Source organism: Lathyrus oleraceus, chromosome 1, assembly GCF_024323335.1.
Source record: "Lathyrus oleraceus cultivar Zhongwan6 chromosome 1, CAAS_Psat_ZW6_1.0, whole genome shotgun sequence".
In the NCBI taxonomy this organism is placed as follows: domain Eukaryota; kingdom Viridiplantae; phylum Streptophyta; class Magnoliopsida; order Fabales; family Fabaceae; genus Lathyrus; species Lathyrus oleraceus.
Window position 1 is genome coordinate 71,155,511 of NC_066579.1, and position 12,403 is coordinate 71,167,913.

At 34.9% G+C, this 12,403-nt stretch overlaps 1 protein-coding gene across 1 annotated transcript; it reads right to left on the bottom strand.

Moving 5' to 3' along the window:
• Nucleotides 1–7,954: 7,954 nt before the first annotated feature.
• LOC127115900 (protein ASPARTIC PROTEASE IN GUARD CELL 1) lies at nt 7,955–9,864 on the bottom strand. Its single transcript, XM_051047321.1, has one exon. The coding sequence runs from the start codon at nt 9,758–9,760 to the stop codon at nt 8,261–8,263; it is 1,500 nt and encodes a 499-aa protein (XP_050903278.1). The 5' UTR covers nt 9,761–9,864; the 3' UTR covers nt 7,955–8,260.
• Nucleotides 9,865–12,403: the final 2,539 nt, after the last annotated feature.

A 12,403-nucleotide genomic window follows, 5' to 3' on the forward strand; every position in this document is an offset into this window, starting at 1 on the left:
CCTTAGTTGTCGAGGCTTTATATTTTTTAGGCTTTTTGTTTCCTCTTTATCAAACATTGTACTGCAGCAAGGACATCACAATACTTCAAAACCTTTGATTTTGTACCGGTTCAAAAATTCGATTAATTCCTCTTTAGCTTTTGAGTATCCCACTTTGTTTTTGTCAATGCAATTCATCCTACTCACTTATTTAACCTCCTTGTTGAGATCTTCAGTAGTCTCGACCATCATGATCTCTACAGCCTCGACGCGATGTGCCTGCTGAACTTGTAGAGGGCCTGTGTTTATTTTCATTGATGTCTTAGGTTCATCTTCAAAATTTAGCCTATCATCCTTTAAAGTGTCTTGCACCAAATCCCTTAAAAGAACACATTGAGACATTTTATGACCAAGGAAGTTATGGTATTTGCAACAAAAAAAGCTTTTCTTATTCCTATGTTCTAATGGTTGCGTCTTTAGACCTTTTGACACTATGATTTGGTCGTCGACAACTAGAAGATAAAAATTTGATCACATTTAGTTATATCCAAAGTATAAGTTTTTGGGATAAACTTTTCATTTCTACTTGGTTCTATATGGTTCTTTCCATCAGAAGGTCTATAAGACCTTACAAACATATGGAGGTCTTGGCTGCAATTCTTCCAGATTAATCTCATTTTCTTCAATGTATTCAAACACTACGTCAAGTTCTTGATTATTATCATTTGTTTCTCCATAAGCGAATTTTTATTTCCAAGGGTGTCGATTTATTTTGGACTTTTCTAATCTCGTTTTTCTTCCTTCAGGTGTTCAACTTGTCTAACCCTATAAGCTAATTGAGCCATATCCCTTAGATATTTGGTATTTAGCTTGTTTATAACAGAATAGCCTAAACCACCTGCAGCTATTTCGCCTAGCTCATATTCAAGCATTTGACTAAAGCACATTGACTTCAGATAATATTTAGATAATCACATATTGGTTCAGACAATTTTCATTCACATTAGCTAACTCTTTTAGGCTATTTTTTTACTGTCCCATATAAAATTGCTCATGGAGAACACATTATAGTTGGTTACAATTATATATGGAAGTTTGAGGAAAGAATAGTGAACCAAGTGAAAGTGTTATTCGTCAGAGAGTTTGCGAAGTATTTCATCTTTAAACTTTTGTTATTAGCCAAATCATCAGTTTCTGTCTGGTATCGAGCAATATGTTTGATAGTAGACTCATTAGTGTCACCTACAAATTTAATAAACGTAAGGATTTTCCAACCCATGAGAAGTTCAATTTGCACGACATAATGCAGAAACGAAATTTGGCACATAAAGATCAACATTAAGACCATTTTGAGTTAGGATTTGTTCAACAATATTGGTTGTGTTATCCCCCCCCCCCCCCCCCAAAAAAAATTGTTTTGTTGGACTCTCCCAACTATTTGATCTACATATTCATTCCTATTTACCAATATCACATTTTTAACTACCCAGATTTAGGTTGTTCGACTAGTTGGGGCGCAACTTGCTATTGCACTTGGTTATTACGGTCTGGCTGAATTGGTGTTGGAGGGGCACCAAATAAGTCATCAATTTGACCCATTTGATGTGTTAATTATTTGTAACTATGATTTGTATTTTGGATCAAATGATTTAACATTGTACCAATTTGTCGAGTAAACATATTAACCATATCATGGTTATTATCATCCATATGTTTCCTCATAGCCAAGAGAGAATTATTAGTTAAGGGTGGCATAACCTGAGGGATGTATTCCAATCTTCTCTGAGATTGACCTATTCGACTAGGGCTGTTTAAAGCAAATCCTGATGTAGGCAACATCCATTACGTTACCTGTGTGCATCGACACATTCATTTGTAGGCTTGGTATCATTATACTTGACATACCATATGGGTACTCGCAACCACTAGGGGAAGTATAAAACTTGGAAGGAACGGAGGCCTAGTACCTCCTAAAGTGGTAGGTGTAACTACAGGATTAACAAGAAACTAGTTTGTGGTATTGGTGATATCACCATTTACGGTGTCCTAGTCGAAACTAACGTCTGACTCACGACATGAGCAGTTACTCCAACAGTTGTTAAAGTACTTGCACCACCAATTATCATTCCAATTAGTTGTTCTTCCATATTTGGGGCTTCGTCATCAAACACCCAACAACAAATCCCCGCCCAACAATAATGTCAACCCATCCAAACCCAACAAACAACCTCACATTTGGAGGGTGATGGTGTGAGGTTGGTCGTTGGGTTTGGATGGGTTGACATTGTTCTTGGGCGGGGATTTGTTGTTGGGTGTTTGATGACGAAGCTCGTTGGCATAGATCAATCAAATACCTTGGCTTAGACACAAACTATGGCGTTGTAACCGACCTAAACCATGTCATATAATGTTGAGTTGGTCTAGCACCATGTATGACTGACTCGTTTAAGATGTGTTTTCATCGATTCCTCCAATGACGACACATCTCTTTTGCGAAGTCTCTCTAGTCGGAATAATCCCATTGCCCATCGACTCTTTGTTGATGCCAATCTCCCAAACACGTGGAGGTTCTGGAATTTGTCGTTGCATGCCGAATTGCAGTTTTACACGGTCACTTTGGTGCATCTCCATAGTAGTGAACCGTATAATTGGTGTTTTTGCTGTCCAAACTGCATCATCATCATGGTTAACCTGATGATCAAGAGCCATATATGGCCTCCAGATAAATTATACAAGAATATGACATGATTAGATTATATGTAATTGGATTTTTTTTAAATCAAATGTAGAGTTGTGTAGTAGTATTACATTGTCTGGTCCAATATGGTCTAAAAGATTGCGATAGACTACTACAACGTGTTTCAGACACCTGTTGTAGTTCATCCCTTTACCTGACCGCATAGATCGAAAATATTTGAAAAATATTATTTACAGTTAGTTGTAGTATAAAGTCTAATAAATTAGATGGTAAAATTTTAAACGTACTTTGTTGTAAAGGTGAATATGAATGACTTCTCGTTGACCGGGGCGAGTGACGACAATCTTGACCAACCCCATGCTTGTAGCAGATAGGCGCAAGAATAAAATATACAAGTATTTTTTTTTTGGCATTTTTACACAACGAACTATATAGATGGGACAAAATAGTTGAATCCCAACTATATGTGCTTACCTTATTTATGTTTCGTAACAACGACAAATACATAATATTTACCATATTACAAGTACTTTCAGCAAATAAAAAATTACCAAATAAAATCATAATATAACACTAAGCTTTAATTATCTTTTTATACTTGGTAGATTCTTCGTTTAATATTATACTTTCATAATATTGTTTAAGATATTTTAAATTAATACCTTGATCCCTAGCTTGACCAGAAGTCTCTCCCGTAGTTGTGTCTTCACACAAAGGGGCGCCCAACAATTCATATCATATAGAGTTATCTTGGTTAAATATACCATTGACGACCTTACCATCGATACGTAAACCTAACAAGATGTAGACGTCATCAAGTGTGACAGTACACTCACCGAAAGAAAGGTGAAATGTGTGGGTCTCGGGTCTCCATCTCTCTAACAAAGCAAGAATAAATTTGTAGTCAACCGAGTATGAGACTATGTAGAGTAAATTACCAAAATCGCATCCTCGAATATATGGTTCTATCAAGGATCGTGTGGTACATATTCATGTACACGACATCGAAATCTCTTTGGGTCCTAATAAAACATAAGTAAGAAATAAGTAAGAAGAAGTAATAAACAATAAAGACATTTTGTTACGAAATAAAAATAAGAATAAGAATAAGTAATAACATACAAATGTCGCAATATCATCCATTGTTCCTTGATGTTCATCACCCATAGTCAATAGAGACATAATTTATAGAGATATTGACCTTGGCAGAGAGATTGGATGTTGCAGAGATTGCATGTTGTATAGGTTGAATGTTGTAGAGGTTGAGCGTTGAAGGTATTGAGTATTGTAGGTATTGAGTGTTACATATATTGAGTGTTGCAGATATTGAGTGTTGTGAGTTGCTGCAATATTTATAGATGAGATAGGTTGGTAAGTTGCCTCATGTGATGTATAAGTGTAGGCGCCCTTGGGAATGGCGCATGCCTTTTACTTTTGCATGCATGGTAGTATGCGCCAAAGCTAAGGGTGCATGCATGTGTTTAAGCATGCATGAGAGGAGGCGCCAAAGATAAGGGCGCATGACTTTCTTTATGCGTCATTGATAAGGGCGTCTTCCTTGGCTTCTTAGGGAAGAAGCATCTTTGCAGGCGCATGCCTTGGCTTATTAGGGCACAAAATCATGCAGGCGCATGCCTTGCCTTGTCCTGTCTCTGCATGGAATCCTGTAAATTCTTTACGTGATCAATACACTTGTCTTGTCTTCTGCTGCCTTCACCGTCTACCCTATTTAACTGCATGCTAATATGTGATCAATGTACTCACCATCAAACACTAAACTTACATTTTAAATAAATGTCTTCATCACCATATTACATGATCAGTGCCCATACCGATGGTGAAATATTTAAGCATCACTTATTCGTTTTTTGTTTTTGCAACACAGAAGTAACTCGGTTTACAATAAATCGACGATCAAATTTTTCATATTTGAAACAAAGAATACAAAAGAATTTACAGTGTAGTCAGGTGGGACAAATCATCTACAAAAATCTAGTGTTCTTTGCAGACAACCAAGTAAAGTTTTATCAGTTGAAGATTCGGGATGATGATGATGTTCATCATATGTTTGTTAGTCATGAACAATCTGGGTACAATGATATAAAGTTATATATATTAACACAACAACATCAAGTGTCTCAGTTTGTTGATCCGTCATAAGTGTTTTGTGAAACTAATGTCGACGAACAAGCTGAAGTCAATGCTTGTTGATGAGGAAGAAGAAGAAGCTGAGTTATTGGTTGATTCAATGGTGAATGATGAAGAAGAAGAGTCATTACCAGCTAGTCATGTATATTGTCAACCTCAACACATGACAAGCTTGAATTTAGGTGCAGATGAACCTTCGTCAAATATATTTTACAATCCTTATGTGCAAATTCAAGGATCATTGAAAAAAGGAGACACATTTAGCACAAAAGAAGACTGTGTCAGATCCATTAAAAAGTATCACATAGAATTATCAACTGTTATAGGGTTGATCAAACTAATGCAACGAGGTATAAGATTTATTATCAAAATAAGCTCTGCATGTTCCAGTTGCTAGTATCTTACTGGAAGAGGAGTGATTCTTGGGAGATTGGTTCTATGGGTCCAGTTCACACATGCTTAATCATGAACCCAATGCAAGACCATCGCAAACTCAGCTCTCAGTTAATATGTGACAAAATTTTATCTGTCATTAGCGATAATCCGCCGTTAAAGGTGAGTATAATAATCTCGCATATTGTAACACAATACAATTATACTCCATCATACATGAAGGCTTGGATAGCTAGGACTAAGGCAGTTGAAAAACGGTTTGGCAATTGGGAGGAGTCTTACAAACAACTTCCAAAATACTTGGTGGCTCTTAAACATTATGCTCCAGGGACTATTGTCAATTTAGAAATGCTGTCAGTGTATACCCTAGAGGGGTCTTGTGCTATTGATAATGGAATATTCCATCGAATCTTCTGGACGTATCAACCATGCATCAAAGGTTTGCTTTCTGTAAACCTATTATACAAATTGATGGTACATGGTTGTATGGGAAATAGAAAAGAATACCACTGATGGCAGTGGCACAAGATGGCAACAACAATATTTTTCTAATCGCCTTTTCCCTAGTTGAAGGGGAGACTGCTGAGGGATGAAGGTTTTTCCTAAAAAATCTCCGATTGCACGTTGCTCCTCAGCCTAACTTATGTTTGATCTTAGACTAACACCCTTCAATAATGATTGCCTACAAAAACATTGATAATGGCTGGCAGGATCCTCTGTCAACGCATGTCTACTGCATTAGACATATCGCTCAAAATTTTATGCGGGAGATCAAAGACAAAACATTGCGGAAGAAGGTTGCCAATGTAGGGTATGCATTAACATAACCTTCTTTCAAACACTACCACGAAGATATTAGATTGTCAAACACAGATGCAATATGGTGGATCAACAATATTCCATTTGAGATGTGGACTAGGGCATATGACAACGGTCAACGTTGGGGTCACATGACAACAAATCTTGTGGAATGAATGAACTCTGTCTTCAAAGACATCAGAAACCTACCTATAACCGCTTTAGTGCAAGCAACCTATTTCGGGCTAGGGGTGTTGTTTGAGACCAGACGTTCCAAATGGAGTGTAGTGTTACAATCTGTGCAGTTGTTCAGTGATGCTTCAATGAAATTAATTAGAGAGGAAGCTGCCTAAGCTAACATACATGTGGTCACGGTGTTTGACCGTACTAAAGATTGGTACAGTGTTGCTGAGTTCATGGATCACAATGAAGGCATGCTGAGGGGACACTATAGAGTGGAACTAGATAGAGGTTGGTGCGACTGTGAAAAGTTTCAAGCCTTTCGTATGCCCTGCTCCCATGTCATAGCAGCATGTTCAAAGGTTCGAATGGATCCATCTTACTTACTAATAGCAAAAGAGGATTACTGGCCTGCATATCAAGGGGGCATTCTATGGCACAATGAAATAATGCAAAGAAAGAAAAAGAGTCGCCCAAACAACACCCGTATTCGAACCAAAATGGATACGACGAACAAAATGGTTAGATTATCTAGTTCATATCGTCAACCCGGTCATAATCGTACTAACTGTCCCAATGTTGGAACAATCACAACAAGATAATTTTGATTGTAACTCTTTTGCCTTATATTAAAAACAACATTTATTTCACATGATAACTTTGTGAGGAAATACCATCACAAACAAATACAACACATAAACAACAACACAACAAATAAATTACCATTACTAATAAATACAACACATAAACAACATAACTATACGATTACAATAACATAACCATGCGATTACAACCAACAAAATAATTTTGAACATAGTATACGTCATCCTGTGGACGTCTCTATCAATCTTAATATCCACCCATATACGAACTTCTCCATTTTGGTTGAACGTGGACTCAAGCCATTGAATTTTTCTGATCCTTTCACCATCTGCAATTTCTCCATCTAACCAACGGTTCAACGTCCTATTAAGACGTTCAGACGTTTCTATATTCCAAAGTTGGATCTTTATCGGAGGTTGCACTGCTGAAAAGATTAAATCACCATTTTTCTTGTAAATATATGAGTATTTATAAATGGTTAAAAAAATGAAGAAGATTGAAGGAAAATGAAGAAAATAGAAGGAGGGTAAGAAGTTGTGTGAAAAATTATGGGAGATGCTCGGTATATTTATAAATCAGCACACACATGCATGCGCCATTACCCTATGCGCGTCACACACACATGACACATGCATGCGCCAATGTATGTGGTGCACACTCTCATGCCTACATGCATGCGCCAATGCATGTTGTGCCTTCACATGCTTGGCTGCATGCATGCGCTAAATGCTTGAATGTTTCATTTGAATGTTAATTGGATGCACTAGTTCAACTAACGCATCAATACTTAAAGATGATTATCTCCGTAATTAATTTAAAAAATAGTTATTTTAATATTAAAATTAAAAAAATAATTATTTAAAAAAAAACACTTTTTAATCCTATTTATTTTCAACTAACTTATCTATAGAGATAAAACCACGTTTAAATACAAAATATGAAAAGACAAATATCCATCACCTTCTTTATTTATTATCCAAAATAAATAGAAATAATGGCACCCAACACATCCCATGTGAAATTGAATCTCATATCATTGTCGTCTTGTTAGCCACGTGTCACACATGCAACCCCTTCATAATATATCCCCACAAAGTAACTACTAATCATTTAACTAATCTTGAGTGTAAACAAAACTATTTTCCATAATAAAAATTAACTAAACACTAACTTTATAAATAATAACACTAATTTATAAACCACACAATCCAAAGGTAAATATTAATTTGGGTACATTTATATTACCACCCAAACAATACAAACCAATGCCTTTTTCACTATATGCTTTTCACTAAACTTACATTACAAACCCATTATCATAACAATAATAAAAATCTAAACCCTATTAAGTGCACAATTGTATTTTGTCGAGTGTAACAAAATCAACCTTACAATTAACTATTATGATAATATCATAATTATAATCAAGATTTGGGATTAACTAACCAACTAACTAAAAATTTAGCACTTATTAGGAGAAAATCCCACTAAATTATTTGCAAGATCAAAGCTGACACGTGTCCCTTGTTGTTGAACATTCCCAATAATTGACAACGCCGACGATGTCGGAGCAAAAGCAAAACAGAAAATTCCGGAGGAGTCTACCGGAATCAAGTAATTCTTCGCCGGTAAATCCCAAACTTTATCACCGCCGAAATGAAACGACACCGTTGGAACACGCACGCTTTGTAAGTTCGACAAATCGTAGCAAGTATCGAAAAGCGCAATACCGTCGGTTAAACGCAGATTCTGAGTCAATCTTTTAAACTCGTCGCGAACTGAGTTATAAGCTTGAGTCTGCAACCGAGTGATGGCAGTTCCCGAGTCAACGATGATTCCTCCACTACCGGTTTGATCCACCGAGAAAATCTCGGGTGGGACAGATACCATCTGACCTCCGACGCTCATTCCGGTGATCTGAACGTAGTAGAAAGTGTCGAGTTTTTGATTTCTTAACAACGGTGCTGTTACTGAGTCAGCGGGTTTTAGTGAGTTGAACTCCAGTGTTGACGATTTATCCGAGTTACGATCTACTAAACAGTACGAAAACGACGACGCTTTGATCTGCGAAGTTAACGAGAGGGCCCCACCACCGAGACCGAGTAAACCAGCAGCACCAACGAATAAACCTTCGTTATCATGCCCGCACCCGATTGCGACCCGATTAATCGACCCGGAAGAACCAAACGACACCGTTTCAGTCATGTATTCACCGACGGTGAAAGAACCGTCACCGTAGTTAACTTGATAGAGACATTTACCGCTACGACAAGCGGAAACTTCTAGCTTTTGACACTGTTGTGCTTCGCAGGTTAATGATTCGTAGGTTGAAGATGATGTCGGGTCATAAATCGGGTCGGTTTGTTGGTAACATTCGGAGCATGGTTTGCATTGGATCCAGTTCACGTCGCTTCCTGTGTCGAGAACCATGTAGTAGGGTTTCGCGGGTTGACCCACTTCGAGTCGGGTGAAATACTCGCCAGAGCCTTGACCCGTGCCGGAGGAAACTGGAGTTGAGAGATCTTCTTGTTGGAGCTCTACTTGGGTCGGGTGAAGATCCGATTTTTTGATGTTGTTGAGGGAAAGTTTGAGTTTTGTTGTGAGTGAGTTGACTCGGGCTGAGTCACGAGCGAGTCGTGCCAAGACTAGTTTTTTGTAGTCTTTGTGATGTTCATTCAAAAGGGTTTCTCTTGGGTGTATGAGAATGGAGAAGGAGTTTGAAGAATTTGAAAAGGGTTTGTGTTGGGTGATTTTTTCTTGATTATTAGATGATTCTAGAAGATTTTTATTAGGGTTAAAGTTAAGGACTTGTTTGGTTTGGTGAATTGAGGAAGAGACATCAAGAAGAGAAGTGTGAGAAGGAGTGATGCGAGAGGAAGTTGGAAATGAGAAAAGAGAGATAGTAGTGATGAAAAGTGATATGGTGAAGGTGAAGGATAGAAGTGATTTTGAAAAAGCCATTTTTTTTAGGTTATGAGAAAATAGAGTGAGTGAGGGAGTGTGGAGTTGAGTGCTTGCTTTATTGGTTTGAAAAAAATGAGGAGAGAGAAGGTGATTGGATCTATTGATTTGTTGGTTGGTAGATGAAAGTGTTAAAGTGAGGAAAATGAGTTTGGTAAAATGGTAATGTAGCTAATTTTAGGATTGTAAAAAGTTGAGGATCAATTTGTTGATTTGTCAAAAAGTAGAAAATTAATTGATCGAGGGTTTTGTTTTTAGCATTGGACTACAAAAGGTTGAACCTTGACAACTTGATAAATTTATATTAAAGAAATGGAGTATTATTTAATAAAATAAAGTTCAAATGATTTTTTTTATAAACAAAAAGTGTATTAATGTGAGAATAAGAGTTACTCTACCTTAATATAAAGGAAGCAAGACTAAAAAGATATCAGACTCCACTTAATGAAAATCAACCCCTTAATTAGTCATAAACTCCTATTGCAAACCATTAACCCCTTAAATCTTAACCCCTTAAATCTTGCACCTATCCATTCCCATGATAAAAAATTTGTTAGGGAAAAATCTCAATCATTTTTGTTATGACAATCATTAAAAAGAATATTGTTTCTAATAAGTCAAATTGATCAATCAAATGAGATGATAATATCACATTGCTCTAGCCTTTCAAGATCAATCGAATTCAAGATCTTATCTCAAATTAAAATTACCTTCGGAGATCCGATAAAAATATGACAATGAAATTCTTTTAAGTTTAGACACAAACACAAATAATATATTTTTTTAGAATCCAATATGATTCCAAATTTGATAGTTTATCTCTTATTTAAAGTCAAATAACATCAAATTTAAACTTGGAGGTTAGATAAAGCATTTACTTTCCACAAAATCTTCAAAGCAATGGTCAAATCTTAATCAATATGGAAAATCTACTATTGACATAAAAATCAATCTCTAAGAAACAAATTTATCTAAGAAACCAGCAACATTATGCCACCAAAAATAACTATCGGTCACAACACAAAGAAGACTAATATTACCCAAAACATGATCCTTAATTCTCATTCATTACATTTCAATGTATATCTATCATCATGGTTTGTAAAATTAAAAAAATTAAAAATTCAGAAATAATATTAACTTACCTTTACGGTTCGTGATTTTCTTAAAAAATAAATAACAATTCCACATTACTTGTAAAATTTGTTTTACTAATAACTCAGTAATATATATCCACCATAAAAAGTAATATACATCCACATCTATCTCATTGTAATCCCTTTCATTTGTTCATTTAAAATTTTCAATATTGGATTTATCTAAATAACAGCATTATACTTTATTATCACACAATATCACTATTTGTTACATCATTGGAAAATGTCATCATCTATCAAGATGCTGATAAACTGAAATTGTTAAACTTTATTAAGTAAAAAAATTATTTTATCAATTTCTCATTCATTTTATGTTTTTGGCTTAGTTAGCTGAAAGATGGTTTATAATTTACACTCAAGAAATGCTTGATGAAGAAAGTGAAATTAAATTGGTATGAGTTAAAAATATAGATAACAACATTTTTCTTAAGCTTTCGTGTGATTATAATTTATAACATGCTAGTAATAAGAAAGAAGGACGCAAAGTAATTTATTTTTGATGAGTTTATTTATTTATTTATAATTGAGTACACATTTTAAACTCATGAGTAGGCCAAGGTGAGTTTTCTTATGTGACCCATGGATGTGTTAAGAGCAGTGGTAGTAGATATGATAGTCATAAGTTTTGGCAATTTGGTTGGTGGTGACTTCTATCCAAAAGTTATGACAATAAATATTATTTTATATTTTAAATTAATATGTCATATATTTTATATATATTTTTTAAAGTAGTATCATAGGTCAATTGTAGATAAATTTAAATAGAGAATCCCAATATGCAAATAGAAATGATAGACCATGAGAGTGATAATTCGCTCATTTTGAAAAGAAGGATCACGAGATTAAAAGTAGATTCATAATGGAAGATAGGTTAAATTGAGTGAATGTAAATGCTTGACTCTTGGCAGCTCCTTAGAGCAATCCCACACGGATTAGAACAATGTAATTAATATAGGATTTTTCTTATGTAACTTTTCTTATTGAATTAAATATTTTATACTAATTTTCATCCTAATGATGATATAAATATATGAATTATCATAGTTGGTTCGAGTAAACGCGTTCGCGTAAAGAATTTTTAAAATTCGTCCGCAATTAACATTAAGTTTCACTAGGTTGGTTCGATTTTTATCTAAACAAAAAAAATATCCGATCCAAACACTATGATTTGGTTTAAATTCTAATTTAATTCGAATCTGCATGATTAAACTGGAGGTCCAGTTCTAATTTTAAAATGGATCAAATTTTTTATTAAAAAAATATAATTATAATAATTAAAAATAACATATAAAAAAATATAATTTTATATTAATAAAAATAAGATTTAATTATAATTATTTTGACTTTTTTCATATTTTTCTAATGTATTGGATTTTTATTATAGATTTTTTCAATTATGTTAGCAAATTGGACTTTTCAAAATTGAGGACTTCAAAATTAGAGGCTCTGTTATTTATTTATTTATATATATATATATATATATATA